This window comes from Talpa occidentalis, unplaced genomic scaffold, assembly GCF_014898055.3.
Source record: "Talpa occidentalis isolate TD23 unplaced genomic scaffold, MPIMG_talOcc4v2.1 talOcc4.7, whole genome shotgun sequence".
Classification (NCBI taxonomy): Eukaryota; Metazoa; Chordata; class Mammalia; order Eulipotyphla; family Talpidae; genus Talpa; species Talpa occidentalis.
This window is the reverse complement of record NW_023605083.1, coordinates 132,547,905-132,566,063: the sequence shown is the minus strand read 5'-3', so window position 1 is coordinate 132,566,063 and position 18,159 is coordinate 132,547,905. Positions and strand designations below refer to the sequence as shown.

Sequence of the window (18,159 nt, the reverse complement as noted above, 5' to 3'; positions counted from 1 at the left end):
AAAGAAGTTAAAAGGGAAGTGGATGGAAAATGCCTCTATCTTTGGCCCCTGCAGCCTGCCAGGCCTTCCTGCAGAATCTTCCAGCAGTTGTTGGCTTTTTGTGGTTTCCCAAAGGGATGGCCCTAGAGTTAAAAGCTGAAGAGAGTCCACAGAAATGATGGAGACGTACATCCACACCCAAACCTGCTCGCGGCTGGGTGCAGCAGCTGCACGGACACCGCTGGGGCTTGAAAGCGCCCAAATGTCCCTCAGCAGGCGAAAGATCAACAACCCCACTGATGCGCGTCCAGACCCTGGGCTGTGACTCGCTGCTAGAAAGAAGTGAGGCGCCGAGCCCCAGGAGACAACCCGGAGGAGCCTTAGCTACAGGTTACTAAATGAAAGAAAGTTCCAGGAGGAAAGACATTCTGAGTGTTCACTGCCGTGTTCCCAGCATCTAACAGCGGCTGGCCACGCAGACCCTCCATACATATTTGCTGGAGGGAAAAGGGCAGAGAAAAGCAGCCTTCCTCTGCTCCTGAGCAGTCAGAAGCAAGGGCGGCCAGGCTGCCAGCTGAGAGGTGGGCCCCTGAGACAAATGCCTGTTCCCAGGCCACACACAGACCTCCTGGAGTGGGTGGGTGTCCCGAGGGAGGGGTAATCTGCCTTTTTAAATGAACGTCCCAGATGATACTTCTATCATCTGAAGGTGAGAACCCCTTGGGGTGCTGAGGGAAAATGCAGCTTTTTTAGGCCAGTGGAGGCTCGGAGGCAGCGAGGCTTGGACACGCTGTGGCCCACACGCCCTTGCGCTTTACAGATAGAGCAGCGACAGCCCGGAGGAAGGGACGCCTGCCAAGAGCCCACAGTCACCTCCTGATGGCCTGCGAGACTCTCCGCCTCTGCGGGAAAAGAGCACCGGCTTAGGTGGCTGGTAAATACCAGCGCGATCTGGTCAAGGCCCAGGAGGTGTTGACTCCCCCGGAGGAGGCGGGGAAAGTCCAGAGGAGCTCTAGGTAGGTGTGTTTCGGGGAAATGTCAGTGAGGTCACAGAAGGATTCACTTCCCCAAGCTGCCGGGAACCGTTATTTTCCGGCTTCTCCTGTCACATGACACGACTGACTGAGTATATTTAACTTAAGATGAAATGGTCAGATTTCAAATATGCAAAAACTTGAACCGGGGTGTTGGCGCAGGAAGATGCACCTGCCAACAACCTCATCTCACTCGATGTCCCACCTACTTGCCATCTGACCTTGAAGGACCTTGGGAACACGGCCCTGGCCTGGTGGGAACTGGCGGGACTAAATGGCGCCTAGGAGTCTCCCAGTCCCGAGGGTCGGTGGTTCCCTGAGTCTCCACCCTACAATTCGCCTGTGGCCACAGGTCCTGCCTGGCTGATGCCCTGCACGAGCATGGGGAGCCTTGGTCTAAAGTGTGGGCTTGTCCAGGAGGACAAAGTAGGCAGACAGTCTATAAAACCGGTAGACACAGACATAATGCAGAGGCTGGGGTTTCGTGGGGGAAATTAGGCAATCTCTACACAGGGAGACAGAGGAAGTGAGAGAAAGCCAATGAGGACATAGGTAGTTTTTTTTTTTTTTTTAAGATTTATTTATGCAAACAAGAGGTGGGGTGTAGGCCAGAGGTATGGTGGGGAGGGGGTGTGAGAGGATTCACCAGAGAGAGTGGGGAGCAGAACAGGTGGATCCACTGAAACACACTGCTGAGGGGAGCAGAGGGAGACAGGAGAGGTCTGCTGCACCCTGTGGGTAGCTCCCTGGCCTGAACTGTCCCACCTGCCAGTGGATTCAGATGAAAAGTGGTAATAAAAATCAGGTGCCATTCCAAAAGGAGACACCGAGCTGGAGAAGACCGAGCTGGTCTGTAAGGAATCACTCGTGAGTACACATTTATTCTGTATACAGATCAGTGGCATCAAGTGTGTAACACTGAAAACATCACTGCTTTTGGATATGCTTCTCTTGGTGTGCTTCTGAGCCTGGCTCTGCAATAAATATGTGAGCTCTTTGGAAAAGTAAACATAACTCAATTAAACTCTTTTTAAAATTTTTTTTGAAAGTTTATTTTTTTTAAGATTTATTTATTTATGCATACAAGAGCTGGGGTACAGGCAAGAGGTGTGGGGGGTGAGAGGATTCGCCAGAGACAGAGTGGGGAACAGAACAGGCAGACTGACTGAAATACACTGCTGAGAGGAGCAGTGGGTAAGACAGGAGCGGTCTGCTGCGCCATATAGGTAGCTCCCTGGCCGGCCGGGGATTGAACTTGTGCTTCAGAGGCTGCAGACAGCTTCACAGTGCTGTGTTAAACCCCTTGTACCACCACGGAGGCCCTCAATTAAACTCCTAAAAAGGGGCTGCCTGGTGGTGCAGGGGTTAAGCTTCACGCTACCACCTCCACAGCCGGAGTTGGGTCCCAGGCCAGGGAGCTGACCCACAAGGCACAGCAATACCCTTTGATCATTATTTTGCAAACTGCTGAAGGTAGAGAATCACACATTTGTCCTACTTCCTAATATGAAGGATGGTCCTCTTCAGATGTATTCCTGCTAAGTGCTGCAGAAGAGGGGTCACAAGCCCTATGCCACACAGGAGTCAGCAGCGGCTGCAACCATCACAGCATGAGAAACAAAAGGTGTTATGACAGAGGAACCCATGGAGGCCCACTGTACCTACATATGCCACCACATGAGTCGTCTTGTCAAAACAAAACCTGATGTGGTCGGGGCATTCAGATCGAATTACCAATGTGCAGAAGGAACACAAGGGACCGAAGGAGACATTAACACAATGCCACAGGGATGCCTTCAGCAGGATCGAGACTAGGGAACTCTATGGGACAAATCACCTTGTTTCATCAAACAGTACAGAAGGGATGGTGGGGGGAGAAAGGAAACGAAAGAAACTGCAAAAAAAGAGGAAGAGGGAAGCCATGGATTAAAAAAAAAAAGTGGGGACTCCCTGGTGGCGCAAGGGGTTGGGACACAACCTATGAAGCAATCCGCAGCCTCCGCATCACGAGTTCTATCTCCTGCAGGCCAGGGAGCTACCCACATGGCACAGCAGACCTCTCCTGACTCGCCCCCTGCTCCCCTCAGCAGTGTACTTTTGTCAGTCTGCCTGTTCTGTTCCCCGCTCTGTCTCTGGTGAATCCTCTCACATCCCCAACACACGCACACACACGCATGCACACACAAGCATGCACACACACACACACGCACGCACACGCATGCACCTCTGGCCTGTACCCCAGCTCTTGTGTGCATAATCTTTAAAAAAAATTAAAAAAAAAAACTGAAAAGCTTAAAATTTTACCCAGTTGCAATGTATGTTCCGGATCCCAATTCAGACAGTTGTTTTTATATAAAAGACATTTTATAGGTGAATCAGAGAAATGTAAACATTAATTCAGAATATGACATTAAGAAATTATTGTTCATTTTGGGAAATTTTTGAGTATTTTGAGACGGGATTGCTTGTCTTTTAAAGACATATTGTGAAATGTTTACTGGTGAAATCATATGAACCCTGAGATTGACTTCAAAATAATGGGGGGGGGCGCTCCCTGGTGGCGCAAGGGGTTAAGAACCGCACTATGAAGCAATCCGCAGCCTCTGCAGCACAAGTTCGATCCCCCGCCTGCCAGGGAGCTACCCACATGGCGCAGCAGACCTCTCCTGCCTCACCCACTGCTCCCCTCAGCAGTGGATTTCAGTAAATGCGCCTGTTCTGCTCCCCACTCTGTCTCTGCTGAATCCTCTCACACAACCCCCCCCAAATCTCTGGCCTGTACCCCAGCTCTTGTATACATAAATAAATCAATCTTAAAAAAAAAAAACAAAAAACAAAAACCCCAGGCCCACGCTCCTAAACGTCCTCCAGGTGTTGGGCAGGCTTCCGCCATCTTCTCGAGGCTTAGACCGCCCGGACTGGAGGACACCCGGTTCTGAGGGACGCGGGCCAGGCCCCGCAAGCCGCGCCTTCCCACCGAGGCGGCCGCGCGCCGCGTCGACAGCGACCTCCGCCCCCGGCGGCGCAGCCCGCCCGGGTCCCCGGCTTCCGCGCGCCCGCAGGACTACATCTCCCGGCAGGCTCTGCGCCTCGCGGGCGGGGGCCGGCCCTCGACAGCCGAGGACTACACTACCCAGTGATACCTTGCGGGAGGCGGTAGTTGGGTGTGGACTGCACAACCATTGGTTCTGCGTCCACGGCAGCTGCGCGGTGATTGGCTGAGGCGTCCGTCAGTTACTGCCGCGGGCCGTGACGTTTCGCGCTAAGACGGGGCGAGCAGGGAGGCGGAGGAGCGCGCCCCGGGCCGAGCCGCGCCCTCGCGGCCGGGTGAGTGACCTCTGCCTCCGCCCCGCGAGCGTGCGCTCGGGGCCCGGCGCCCCGGCTCCCCGGGGACGCACCGGCGCGCAGGTACTCTCGCGGGGCGGGGACTGCGCGCACACGTGTCTCGCCCGACCTGGGCAGCCGCTGCGGGGGCGCTGGGGGCGACCCTCCTCCCGGCCCCCCCGGGCCCCCCCGGCCCCCCGAGGCTCCGCTGTGCCCGCACGCTGGGCCCGCTGCAGGGACCCCCCGCCGAGCACGCGGCTCCGGCCGCTCCCGCGGGGCCCCGGGGTCCCCGCCCACGAGGGTTTGCGCGGACAGAAGAGGGGGGCGAGGCGACTCCCGTCGCCCGGGGCGCCCCGCGCTCACGCCGGCAGCGCCGGCCTCCGGGGGTGTGTGGGTGTCGCGCTGACAATCACATTCCGTTTCTGCCTCTAGAGAAATACCAGGGCTTGTCGGTCCATAAGGAAATTTTGAAGGAGCGGAAAAGGTAAGGCCACCGTGGGCTTGTGGCTGACCAGCCCCTCAGGCCTGTGAAACGCGTCTGTTTGACAAATGGCATCATGCGGGATCTGTCCAGCCGTCTGGATTAGGCAGGACAGGCATCGTGCCCATTTTCCAGAAGGGAAAACTGAGCCCAGGTGAAATAAACCTGCCCAAGGTGCGCAGGAGGCGGCACCTGAACTCAGGCTTCTTGAGCCACGGGCTGAGGCTCTGCGCAGCTGTGCCGAGCTGCTTCTACAGAGAAGTGGCTCCCAGACGGGGCAGGAAACTGCCGCTGCTTGACGTGAGCTGAGCCGTCCCTGTGTAACTCTGGAGGCGCTTTGCCTCCCAGTCAGGGACGCCCTGTGTTCAGTGCTGGCTTTCCCCCTCTCTTTCTGCAGGGCCGTGTTGCTTCTAGAATAGCTACGCGGTTTTTAATAATTTATTCATGGCTGGAGCCTCTGAGGTGTGCCAGGCCCTGTGCTGACCTGGGCCAGCCGCCTGAGGCCGAGTCCCTGTCCCTCGGGAGCCCACGTCCTCCGGACAGAGAGGATACGTTAGCATGCACAGTGCCCGCTAGAGGGGACGTTAGTCTCCCACGGCCATGGCGAGTGGTGCCTTGGCACCCAGGCGCTGTGGACACACAATGCAGTGTCCCCACCATGCACCACGCAGCTTGTACACTTAAGGGGGGCCGTCAAGCTCAAGGGGAGTGACCCTGGCCAGAGACACCGTAGACACGAGATGTGTACGGCTGCCCCCAAGCCGAGTGCACAACGTTACAACAGCTGGGACGTCAGGCAGTAGGAATTTGGGGACCACTGTCACACGGGCAATTTGGCGTGGACTGAATGTCAATAGGCAGCGTGTGTCAACTGCATCTGGAGGGGATGCCCCTTGGCTGAGCCCTGGGGAGGAGAGGACCTGGTGGCGGAAGAGCAAGCTGGCTGGGAGTCGGGCTGCCTTTCAGACAAGGGAGCAGGGAAAGCAGTGGTGAGTTGGGCAGACAGGTTTCCAGGAAGTGGTGGGAAGTGCTGAGAATGGCCACATGAGGGGAGGCAGGAGTGGTCCAGGCTGAGGGTGAAGTGGTCAGCAGGCAGCATCAGGGGGGCCTGGGAGCATCATGCTGTTCTGTGACGCCATTCTGCTGCAGTGGGTGGGCCTGGGGTGTGTACAGACAGTGGGGAAGGGCTGGTGTGTGTGTGTGTGGGGGGGGGGGCCCTCTGAGCGCTTCCTTTGCCTCGCTTGAGCCCATTAGAGTCCCAGGCCCCTTCCCCAGAACCTGCTGTCTGACAGGCCTCCTTTTTTTTTTTTTTTAAGATTTATTTAAATCTTAAATCTATTTATTTAAATCTGAGGTACAGGCCAGAGGCATGGGAGGGTGAGCGAACTTACCAGAGACAGAGTGGGGAACAGAGCAGGCAGACTGACCGAAATCCACTGCTGAGGGGAGCAGCGGGCGAGATAGGAGAGGTCTGCTGCGCCATGTGGGTAGCTCCCTGGCTGACCAGGAATCGAACTGGTGCTGCAGAGGCTGTGGACAGCTTTTCAGCACGCAGCGCTCAACCCACTGGGCCTCCTTAGTGCTTGACTTGAGTGGGCTCTGGCCTCCTGCTTTCGCAGCCTAGGCCTTGTCTGAGCCAGGTGTTTGCCGTAAAGCCAGGTGTCACTGGAAAGCCAGTTGTTTCTGGCCTTTTCATTGATTCAGTCAACAAATACTGTGAGCACGTTCTCTGCTGGGCTGTGTTCCAGGCACTGGGCTACAGAGATGGAGACATGAGACCCATCCATGTTCTCCTAGTTGCCTTCTAGTGGGGTAGGGACAGGGACTGAGTAAATAACAGTATACGGCAATTCGTGCTAGAAAGAAGGGTGAGGGAATCCAAGGGACATGGGCTGATCCTGGAGGGCTGCTCTGAGGAGGTGAGATATAAGCTTGAACTTGCTCTGGACCCTCAGAAGTTGCTCTGCTGTTCACTGCCTGTCTCTTGCATCTAGCTGGAAGCTGATGGACATTGTGTAGGCCAGAGGCAGGGATGGTCGGCTATGACCCCAAAGCAGATGACAGGAATATCTCCAATTTTGAGGTGGTGGTGGCAGGATCTGTGTCTGGACTCGTCACGCGGGCCCTGATCAGCCCCTTGGACGTCATCAAGATCCGTTTCCAGGTACCCTTTCCCCTCTTTTCCAGGTCACAGGCTGGAGGACACGTTCACTCTTGCCAAAGAAGTTTCTAGAACTTGGAATTTTGTCAAAAAAGAAGCACTTTGTCACCTTGATTACCTTTTCTGCGATTTCTCCTTGCTGCGCCCCCACCAGAGTTGGCCTGACCTTCTCCCTCTCGGTTCCCAGCTTCAGATAGAGCGCCTGTCTCGGAGTGACCCCGGTGCCAAGTACCATGGGATCCTGCAGGCCTGCAGGCAGATTCTGTGGGAGGAGGGCCCAACGGCATTCTGGAAAGGCCACGTGCCGGCCCAGCTTCTCTCCATAGGCTACGGCGCAGTCCAGGTGAGTGCGGGTCCGGCTGGGCTGTGGAGTCAGGCTGCTCCACAGGGTGACGGGTGGGTGGGCATGCCGAGGGCAGGGCCGCAGAAGGTGCTCAGCACACCACTCGCCTGTCCTAGTCACTCTGAGATGGACCGTACACCTCCCTACGTCCCCCCACCCCAGGTGAATTTTGGGGGTTACACCTTGGAGATTCTCTTGAGGCCATTCAAAGTAGCATTTTCACATCTGTGCTTCCATGGAACTTGCCCACAGCGTTGCACAGGAGGCCGCGCAGGGCTTTAGTGGGTCCCAGAGAGGTTAAGCAAGCTGCCCCAAGCCACACAGCCGGTGGTGGTGGATCTAGGATTGCAATACAGGCTTCCCGGGTGTCACTCGTCAGCCGCGCACCAGCGTGTCTCCGGGGGGGTAGGACTGCCCGATGTGGGGTGATGATGCCAGTCTGGGCAGACCCCGTCTGGAGCACTGTCACATGTCACCTCACAGCAGTCTCTGACGTCGGTGGATTCTGTGTCCTCTCCTGCTTGACAGACGAGCTTGAGGCAGAGGGAGCTGGCACAGACCCAGCTGGACGCTGGCTAGAAAGGGGGCAGGGCCTGCCTGCTGGTCCTCACTGTCATGGGGATGGCTCGGGTGGGGTGCTCCTAGGGACCGGACCCTTCTGTCTCCCCCGGGTGCTCAGTGGATGCCGCCAGCTGTGAATATGTTAGTGACCTGGCCAGGTGGCCCCCAGTGGGAGCGCTTGTAAGAAGATCGCTGTGTCCGGGGCTGACCCTGACCATGTGGAACGTGCTCCCCAAGGGCCTTCCTAAGCAGCGACTTCTCATGGCCACTGCTGAGACCCCCACCACCTCCAGCTTCTCCCTCTTCTCAAGAAATTGGCTCAAGAGCAGATTTTTCTGATATAAACATTTTCTCACCTGTTCCCTCAGCCCGCGCGCTTAAAACGGCATCTGAGTTTTGCACAAAACACTTAAGTTTACCGTATATTCTGTCACTGCCCAAGGGGCCTCTTCCCTGGGCTGGGACCCCCGGCTGGTGGTAGGTACATTCCAGGGGGTCAGTGACTTTGTCCTTTGCTCTTGCAGTTTCTGTCGTTCGAGCTGCTGACGGAGCTGGTGCACCGGGCCCGCGTGCGCGACGCCCGCCAGTTCTCCGTGCACTTTGTCTGTGGAGGCCTGTCTGCCTGCGCGGCCACCCTCGCCGTGCACCCCGTGGATGTCCTGCGTACCCGCTTTGCAGCTCAGGGGGAGCCCAGGGTGAGTCTGGGTAATGGAAGGCGTCCCAGGAGCGGGGGCCCTTCCGAGCGGGTGTGTCGCTGGAGGAGCTGTGGGGCCTCGTGCTCCCCTCACCCCTCTGGGCCGCTGGCATCCGCTCCGCACCCTGCAGGTGCTCACAGCCTCCATGCGAGACGGAGCCCCCCAGGTGTGACATGCCGGGGTGGGTGGACAGGTGCTCCGCAAGGTGAGACTCGAGGGCTGTGTCATCAAGAGAGCGGCTTTGGTTTCCCTAAAGAATGGAGGAGAGGAAGCTGGAATCAAAGAACTTCCCTGAGTGAAAGCAAGGGATTAACCCTGCAGTTGGCCTGCCCACCAGACCTCCGTTTCCTGGACGTATGTAGGGGTGTGTGTGTGTGTAGAATAATCTTTCCAGTGTCTTCCTCCTGCAGGAGGGTTGTGTTGGTAGGGGGTGTTGCTTTGCTTAAGAATTTGATCTGGGATCAAATTAGTTTCTGTTCTGCTGTTTCTTTGTGTTGCTTGGGGTGCAGCTCCTGGGTTAGGGGAGCCCTTTTATGGCGGAGACATCGTGATGACTGGCTGAGAAGGGCAAAGCCCCTGGGTATAGTCTCGAAGAAAATGTCTGGGGCATGAGAGCTGGTTTGCTCCTTAGGCCACTTCCACAGAAAATTGGAGGTTTGGGGTGACTACCCTGGCTGAGAAACCAGAGGAGGCACCCTCTGAACTGAGCAGAGAAGTTGGGGGGCAGGGTGTGTGTAAGAAGGGAACCACATACTGGCTGCTAGGATGAAGCAAAGACAGTGGGCCCGTCCATCCCTTCCTTTCTGTGGGCTTGTGGCCCCAACCTCTCAGAAGGGGCGACAGGAGTAGAAAAGAGGGTAAAGGGCACATTCCCTCCCCAGAAATTTGGGGCCATTGGTTCTGGAATGACTGGAAAATTGCACTCGAAAGCAAGGGGAGGAGCCTGCTAATTTTTTTAAAGATTTATTTATTTGGGCCTCCCCGGTGGTGCAGCGGTTGAGCGCTGGGTTGCGAAGCTGCCCGCAGCCTCTGCAGCGCCGGTTCGATCCCCGGCTGCTCCCCGGCCACCGGAGGAGGGTCCCACATGGCGCACAGACCTCTCCTGCCGCCCGCTGCTCCCCTCAGCAGTGTACTTCGGTCCTTCTGCCTGCTCTGCTCCCCGCTCTGGCTCTGGTGAATTCTCTCACCCTCCCGCGCTTCTGATTGTACCCAGTTCTTGTATAAATAAATAAATAAATAAATAAATCTTTAAAGATTTGTTTATTTATGCATATAAGAGCTGGGGTACAGTCCAGAAGCGTGGAGGGTAAGAGGACTCCCCAGAGACAGAGCGGGGAACAGAACAGGCAGACTCACTGAAATCCACTGCTGAGGGGAGCAGCGGGCAAAACAGGAGAAGTCTGCTGCGCCATGTGGGTAGTTTCCTGGCCGGCTGGGAATCAAACTCGTGCTGCAGAGACCGGACAGCTTCATAGATTGTGTCTCCACCTGCTACCCCACCAGGGAGGTCCAGGAGGAGCCTGTTTAAAAGCTGCAAAACTCTACCGTTAGCTTCAAAATTTTAAAAGATCACCAACATGTAAGGTGTGTAAAGGTTCACAAGCCAGGTAGTTCTTCATGGATTGTGAGAAAACAAGACCAGCCGGCCCATCGCAGTTCCCTGAGGCAGCTGCTGTTAATACTTGAAGCTGCTCCATTATTTACTTCCTGATTCCCTTTTTTTTTTAAGATTTATTTATTTATACAAGAACCGGGTATAGGCCAGAGGTGCGGGAGGGTGAGAGGATTCACCAGAGACAGAGTGGGGAGCAGAACAGGCAGACTGACTGAAATACACTGCTGAGGGGAGCAGCGGGGAGACAGGAGAGGTCTGCTGCGCCCTGGCCAGGATCGAATTTGTGCCGCAGTGGCTGCAACAACTTGGTAGCACTGTCTTTAACCCCTGCGCCACCAGAGAGGCCCTATTTACTCCCTGATTCTAAGTAACGTGCCAATACTACTATTTCTCTTTCTCTTTCCTTCCTTATTTTTAAATTGAAGACATTAACTATTAACTGCCACCATGGAAGATAAGGGTTTAGTTCTTTCCTGATGCCCTCACGTTTCTTTGTGCTCTCCTCCTATTTGATTACAGCACAACTGATGAAGAGATTTTGACTAAATCAGCCCTCAGTGTTCATGCCGTTAAGTAATTGTTAAAGCTGAGCCTGCACAGTGTTGTGGTTGCATTTTCTTTGTCTTTCCTGAAGTTAGCCATTGCCTTGGGTTTTATTTGTTTAGTTTTCTACACATCTGTCGCGAATTGTGGGGTCAGCCTGTGGTCTTCAGCCCCATGTTATGGAACGATATGGAGCCCCCAGCTGGCACCCTTCACCCTCAGTTATCAGTCTGGATGGTGCCCTAGGTCTCGACAGCTGCTTGCTCAGGGATTCTCATGGGATCCCATGTTTTCTCTTTCATGATGAATCCCTTGTTTAGCTGGAGCGCATCCTGGGAAGTAGCTTCCCCAGAGAATCCTTGAATAAGAAATGCCTTTATTTTACCCTACGCTTGACTGACGACTGGATCTAGAATTCTTGCTAGCTGTCAGTGTTGCTGAAGAGAACTCCAGAAGCATCCTGGTTACTGGACTTTTTCATTTTTTAAGATTTATTTTTATTTATGCATACAAGAGCTGAGGTGCAGACCAGAGGTACAGGGAGTGAGAGGATCCACCCAAGACAGAGCGGGGAGCAGAACAGGTGGATCTACTGAAATCCACTGCTGAGGAGAGCGGCGGGGAGACTGGAGAGGTCTGCTGTGCCATGTGACTTGTTCCCTGGCCAGGGATCGACCTGAGATTTAACTCCTAGGCCACCAGGGAGGCCCAAAAAATTCACTCTTTTTGGTGTTCAGCAATATGAGTTTTGGCAAATGTAGAGTGAGCACAGTCCTGATATAAGCCGGTTTCAGTAAACCCTCCAGATTTCCCTGTGCTCCTGTTTAGTCTGTTCTCCATTACCAGCTTCCATTAACCTCCGGTCTGTGTCTGTAAAGTTTTGCCTTTCCCAGGATGTCATATAGACGGAACCGTGCCCTGTGTGGTCGGCATTGGCGCCCTTCACTCGGCGTGTGTGGTTGAGACTCGCTCATGCGCTGTATGTGCGCAGCTGAGTCCTTTATGATTGCTGAGTAGTATTCCGTTGGGTGGTTGCATCACGGTGTGCTCGTTGAAAGAGGTGGGCATTGTTCTCCAGCTGCCGGTGGTTATGAATAAATCCACAGCACACATTCTCACCTGGTATGCGAACACATGTTTCTTGGGTAAATACCTAGGATTGGGATTGCTGGGTCCGAAGGTAAGAATGTTTAATTTGGTAAGAAAAAGCCGAACTGTTTACTAAGTGGCTCTGCCATTTTGCATGCCCATCAGCAATTCCAGTGGGCCCTTATCTTCCCCAACACTTAGTATTGCCGCATCTTTATTTTTATTTTATCCTTTAAAATTTTACCCATTCTGATAGGTGTGAGTCGTGGACTCTCATTCTGCTTTCTGCGTTTCCTGTTCGTGTTGAGCTGCTGTGTCCTTGCGTGCTGGTGGGCTGCGTCTTCTCTGGGGCAGCATCTGCCTGTTTTTGTCACAGGCTGCTGGTTTTTACTTTACCAGTATTTTCTGAGTCTATGGCTTGTCTTTTCATTTCCTTACCAGTGTCTTTTGAAGAGCAGATGTTTGTCATTTTGATGCTGTCCAGTTTATCAAGTGGTTCTTTCATGGATTTTGCTTTTGGTGTTCTAGGAAATGTTTGCCTAGGGGACCCCTGGGGGCAGAGGGGTTGAGTCTCAGCGCTGTCACCACTGTGGCCTGAGATTGATCCCCGGCCAGGGAGCTACCCACATGGCGCAGCAGACTTCTCCTTTCTCCCTGCTGCTTCCCCCAGCAGTGTGTTTCAGTCAGTCTGCCTTTTCTGCTCCCCACTCTGTCTCTGGTGAATCTTCTCACCCCCCGCACCTCTGGCCTGTACCTCAGTTCTTCTACACATAAATAAATAAATCTTTTTAAAAAATGTTTGCAGGCCTCCCTGGTGGTGCAGGCAGTTGAGCGCAGCGCTGTGAAGCTGTCCACAGCCTCTGCAGTGCCGGTTCGATCCCCGCTGGCCGTGGAGTAACCCACATGGCGCAGCAGACCTCTCCTGTCTCACCCTCAGCAGTGTCTTGGGTCCATCTGCCAGTTCTGTTCCCCACTGTGTCTCTGCTGAATCCTCTCACCCTCCCACGCATCTAGTCTGTACCCTGGTTCTTGTATAAATAAATTAAAAAAAAAAAGTTTGCCTACCACGAAGATTTTCTCTCAAGCACTGTTCTGTCTTTTGTGACTCTCACCTCTGATCTATTCTATTTTTTAAAAGATTTATTTGAGGATACAGAACTGGGGTACAGGCCAGTGGTGTGGTGGGTGAGAGGATTCACCAGAGACAGAGCAGGGAACAGAACAGGCAGATGGACTGAAATCCACTGCTGAGGGAGCAGTGGGCGAAACCAGGAGAGGTCTGCTGCGCCATGTGGGTATCTCCCTGGCCTGGGATCGAACTTGTGCTGCAGAGGCTGCAGATAGCTCCATAGGTTGCTCCTTAACCCCTTGTGCCCCCCAGGAGGCCCCGCTGATCTATTTTAAAGTAGACCCTCTCCTCTTACCAAGGAGGTGGTGTCTTCTCGAAAGTCTGAGAATAGTAGTTATCACTTTGTGGGTGGTTCCTTTTTTCTTCAATTCTCTTCTTCTGTCTCTTCTTTCCAAGTTATCCCCACCCCCATTTGAGCATTTGGCCTCTTTGAAGCCTTCCCTCCAACGCCTGGTGAGCGGGGACTGCCAGCCTGGTTAGGAGGGACAGGAGCAGAGTGAGAGTCGTGGGCGCGTGGGCAGCTGTGCCCATGGCCGCCCCAGGCCTGCCCTCCCGTGGAAGTCCCCAGGTGAAGTCCTTCCTCACAGCTGGAGCTGGGGCGCGAGTGCTGAGAAGGGCAGGCCCCCCTGCTCGGCGCAGACTTTCCCTCAGTCACCCCATCCACAGGGAGCCGGGTGCCCACCCGCGCAGAGTCCGCCCTCGTGAGCATTTTACGGAACGTAGGTCTATAGAAGGCACGAGGGAGAGCCAGGGGCCTGCGGGCCTCCTGCCCAGATCTAAGAAAGCTTAAGTCTGCGCTTGTGGCAGAAAATCAAAACAGCACAAGATGGTATTAATAGTAAATCTCCTGCTGCCCCCCCTCCGTACCCCGGTTATGTTTGCCTGCGGGGAGGGGTAAGAGTGACCACCGCTGCTCCTGCTGCTGGAAGATCCCTGGGGAGGGGGGTGGCCGCCTCTTCTACAAACACTGCCCTCAGGCCTCTCCCTCATTAACCCCCTCGGGTCCTTGGAGGGGTGGCCGTGACCACCAGCCACCCGAGAACACTGACCGTGCGGACACTGGGGCGCAGTGAATGCTAGAGAGGGAGTTGCTGGAAGCGCCAGCCTCTGGGTTCTGCCCAGCATGTTCTTGACCGGCCTCTCGGCAGGGGAAGTTTCGTTCCGGGCACCGGGTTTCTAGCGAGGTGAGGGGCGGGGCGGCCGGGCTCAGCCTCCCCGCTCACTGGGCCGCATGTGCAGGTCTACCCCTCCCTGCGACACGCCGTGGTCACCATGTGCCAGACCGAAGGCCCCACCGTCTTCTACAAAGGCCTCACCCCCACCTTGATCGCCATCTTCCCGTACGCCGGCTTCCAGTTCTCCTTCTACAGCTCCCTGCAGCAGGCCTGCGAGTGGCTCCTGCCGGCCCAAGGCCAAGGCCAGACCAATGGTGAGCTGCCCCGTCCCCCAGGGCTTTCCCGTCAGAAGCTGCGGCCTCCGCCTCCCAGCCCCGCTGGTGCTTGGCCCACCACATGGGCCCCCCACACCATGACATCACCCCCTTTTTTTCCGGCGATGGTCAGGGTTCACGTTTTTGTCAGAGGAACAATCTGTAAACTGCCTGTTTTGGGGTTGTGTTTTCTTTGGGTTTGGTTGGGGGGAAGAAGGGGAACCCCTGTTCCCTCTCAAGAGGGTACCTGAGCCCCGGGGTCCTGTCTGCCTCCCACAGGGGAGGCCCCTCCCAGAGTAGTGGCCCCCCCACTCCCAGCCTGTCCAGTCTGCAGCAGGAGGGGCCAGCATGACCCTCCCTGGGCTACATTCCTCTGAGGGGAGGGTGCTGTGGGGCTTTGTTCTGTGGGGGCTGAGACCTCGTGCCCTGGAAGCTGTCTACCCTCAACTTCATTTTCCTCGTTTCCTCCTCATTGCACGTCTTGGGTTCAGGGAACCTCAAAAACCTGCTTTGTGGCAGTGGAGCCGGAGTCATCAGCAAGACCCTCACGTACCCCCTGGACCTCATCAAGAAGCGGCTGCAGGTGGGAGGTTTCGAGCAGGCCCGAGCCACCTTTGGCCAGGTGAGCCTCTGCAGACAGTGCTGACCTTTGGCCGCTACAGGCCGGTCAGGGCCCACTGTGGGAAAGGAGAAGTGGGGGCGGGGCGGGGCGGGGCAGGGCGGGGTGGAGAGGGTTTGGGGAGGGGATGGGTAATTCTAGAGCTTTCCCCTCCAGAGCCGGATCCCAGGATGCGAAGGCACGAGGAGACATGGGCCGTGCCCTTCCTGCCAGAAGGGGGGTGCCCTGGCTGGGGGGCGAGCAAGAATTGGGTTTATAGTTGCCATATTTCTCCTTTTTTTTTTTTTTAAAGATTTATTATTTATTTATTTATGCATACAGGAACTGGGGTGCAGGCCAGAGGTGCAGGGGGTGAGAGGATTCAACAGAGACAGAGCGGGGATCAGAACAGGCAGACTGACGAAATACACTGCTAAGGGGAGCAGCGGGGAGACAGGAGAGGTCTGCTGCACCATGTGGGTCAGCTCCCTGGCCGGGAATTGAACTCAGGCTGCAGTGGCTGGCGATAGCTTGATAGTGTTGAGACTTTAACCCCTGCACCACCAGGGAGACCCCATACATTATCTTTGTCAGAAAACTTAAGAAACATCAGAGAGACAAGAATAAAGTTAAAAATTAATTATATTGGGCCTCCCCTGGTGGCGCAGCGGTTGAGCGCTGGGTTGCGAAGCTGCCCGCGGCCTCTGCAGTGCCGGTTCGATCCCCAGCTGCTCCCCGGCCACCGGAGGAGGGTCCCGCATGGCGCGCAGACCTCTCCTGCCGCCCGCTGCTCCCCTCAGCAGTGCACTTCGGTCCTTCTGCCTGTTCTGCTCCCCGCTCTGGCTCTGGTGAATTCTCTCACCCTCCCGCGCTTCTGACTGTACCCAGTGCTTGTATAAATAAATAAATAAATCTTTAAAAAAAAATTATATCTAAGACTCCCCCCCAAAAAGATAAGCTCACAGAACCTTTGGCTATAGTTTTATTCCTTTGCATAAACACACGTGTACATTTGAACCAAACTGGGGTCGTACACAAGGGTCAAAACCTCCCTTTTCCACTTACCTGCTTGTCCTGACAGGACGGTCTGCATTTGGACTTGGGAGAGACAGTGAGAGTGGGAACAAAGGGGAGGCTCCGCTGCTGGGGAGGGGCTAGTGTGAGTGGGTGTGGCTGGAGATGGGAGGCCTAGGGGAGCACCCTGGGGGTGAGGGCAGGCCAGGGAGGGAAGCTGAGGCCAAGTGGTGGACCCTGAACGCCAGGCTACAGTGCTCGGTTTGACAATATCATCACTGGTGTCGATGACACCATCTTCGCAGTCACGGGGTTGCACAGAGCTGTGCCTGGGGGCACTGCCTGGCAGCAGCGGGCTTGGTAACTGGAGCGCCCAGCTGCAGGAGTAGCCTGGGCAGGCGAAGGGCCAACAGGAGGGCCAGAACCCCAAGGGAGTTTAGGTGGGGCGGGGTGAGCGGCCTCTGCCGGCAGGAGGAGCCCTGTCCAGTGCTGATTTCCAGACACGTCAGCCAAGTGGTGGCGCGCGCTTGGCAGAGAAGCATAAAGTGAACGTCTTCTCTGCGCATCCATTCCTTCACCCTGCGAGGACGAGCGGGTGCCATGGGGCGCCAAGGAAGGGGCCGACATCCATCTCTGAACCGCCCTCTCTCCCCAGGTTCGCAGCTACCGGGGCCTCCTGGACTGCGCCAGGCAGGTGCTGCAGGAGGAGGGTGCCCAGGGCTTCTTCAAGGGCCTGTCCCCCAGCCTGCTGAAGGCGGCCCTCTCCACGGGCCTCGTGTTCTCCTGGTACGAGCTCTTCTGCAACCTCTTCCACCGCATGAAGAAGGCGGACAGCTAGCTCTGCGCGAGGAAGAACAGCCATGGCTGGCGGTCACCTTCATCTCCCTCCTCCTGTTGCTCTGGGCCGCGCCACCTGGTCCAGCCTCCAGTCAGGGGCCGCAGCCGCAGCGAGCGGGACAGTAGCCCCCAGCGCGGTGGGAGGTCCTGGCTTTCTCCAAGCGACAGCATGGGAGGGACTTGGCCAGCAGCGCCAGCAGGAAGCAGGAAGTTGCTTCTCTGCCTGCTGCTTACACCTCTCAGCCCCCAGGCCTGGAACAAAACCTGGCACAGGGTGGGGCTGCAGCTAGATCTGAGGGTCCAGCGCTGGGCAGGGTGCTGGCCCCTACATTTACTTAACAGACATTAAAGCTGAAAGCACATTCCTTATTGTATCTTCCCCGTTCCTCAGCGTCTGAGCGAAGCCATCCCACCTTCCTGGGATTCCACTTTCTCAGCAGGTCCGTCGCTCAGGCAGCTTTGCTTCTAGTTCTGGAGCAGGATCCACCCACCATTTTGCTTTGTAAAGGTGCCCGTGCACCTGTCTCCTGTCTGCGCCGGCGCCTGCACGGCTGGTCTGGGCCTGGCCTTCTCAGCAGGCTGCAGAAGGGGGGCAGCTTTTCCCCAATCCACCTTACCGCCTCTCTATCACCAGGCACCGGAGTAGCCCTCCTGGAGCTGGGCTGGTCAGCATCAGCTGCCCACTCTGCTTGGCCTGCTGTGTGTGACCTCTGAAGCCCTAGAAGGGCCCTGGCTTGAAGCAGTCCAGTGGAGGCGAAGGGGGTGTTACGTGGATGGCCTGTGAGGCACGGTTGGCACCCAGGGCCCTGTCAGCAAAGAAACTCGCAACATACTCAGGAGCAGAGAAACCTCAGGAGTAGGAAAGAAGAAAATTCCCAGACACAGCTGCCACCCTTCCACCTCCCACCCACCCCAGCTCTCCTAGCCCCAGGGGAGGTTGGCCTGAGTGCTGGCTCTGCAGAGGGGTCCAGGACAGAGGAGCTGGGGTCCAGGCGGGGTCCCTGCCCTCACCCCTGGGGCCAGGCTGAGCCTTCACACTGAGCAGCTGGGAGCCGGCCTGTGTCCGGGCCACCCCCTTGCCCTGCACCTGTCCTGGAGCTGGGTGATAGGGTTGGGCCCTGAGTCCTGAAGTGTCCTTGCTCTTGGCTGCTGATTATGAAAGCCCAGGCTGTGGCACTCCAGGTCTGGGGGAGGCAACTTCCCCAAGGTCTGCTAATGAAGTGCTTGGGAGTAAAGCTTATTCTCCTCTCTCCTGCTCATTGGTTCTTTGCTGCAGCCGAACATGCTCGCCCTCGTCCATTTCCAGGTGACCACCTGGCCGTTCTCC

General features: G+C 56.0%; 1 protein-coding gene across 2 annotated transcripts; it reads left to right on the top strand.

Moving 5' to 3' along the window:
- Window positions 1-4,295: 4,295 nt before the first annotated feature.
- Window positions 4,296-17,293, top strand: SLC25A19 (solute carrier family 25 member 19). 2 transcript variants are annotated; one of them, XM_037494369.2, is made up of 8 exons: window positions 4,296-4,340; window positions 4,770-4,821; window positions 6,813-6,982; window positions 7,167-7,322; window positions 8,408-8,578; window positions 14,194-14,383; window positions 14,875-15,005; window positions 16,651-17,293. In XM_037494369.2, the coding sequence occupies exons 3-8, from the start codon at window positions 6,851-6,853 to the stop codon at window positions 16,831-16,833; spliced, it is 963 nt and encodes a 320-aa protein (XP_037350266.1). In that variant the 5' UTR covers window positions 4,296-4,340; window positions 4,770-4,821; window positions 6,813-6,850; the 3' UTR covers window positions 16,834-17,293. The 2 variants fall into 2 exon arrangements, with proteins under 2 accessions (XP_037350266.1, XP_037350265.1); XM_037494368.2 differs by lacking the exon at window positions 4,296-4,340 and adding an exon at window positions 4,368-4,421.
- The last annotated feature ends 866 nt before the right edge of the window (window positions 17,294-18,159 follow it).

Excerpts from the sequence above, each read along its gene's own strand:
- SLC25A19 (XM_037494369.2), top strand. The coding sequence starts at position 6,851 with ATGGTCGGCTATGACCCCAAAGCAGATGACAGGAATATCTCCAATTTT. Across the intron at positions 8,579-14,193 it reads CAGCTCAGGGGGAGCCCAGG|GTCTACCCCTCCCTGCGACA; the intron begins GTGAGTCTGGGT and ends CCGCATGTGCAG. Across the intron at positions 14,384-14,874 it reads AGGCCAAGGCCAGACCAATG|GGAACCTCAAAAACCTGCTT; the intron begins GTGAGCTGCCCC and ends TCTTGGGTTCAG.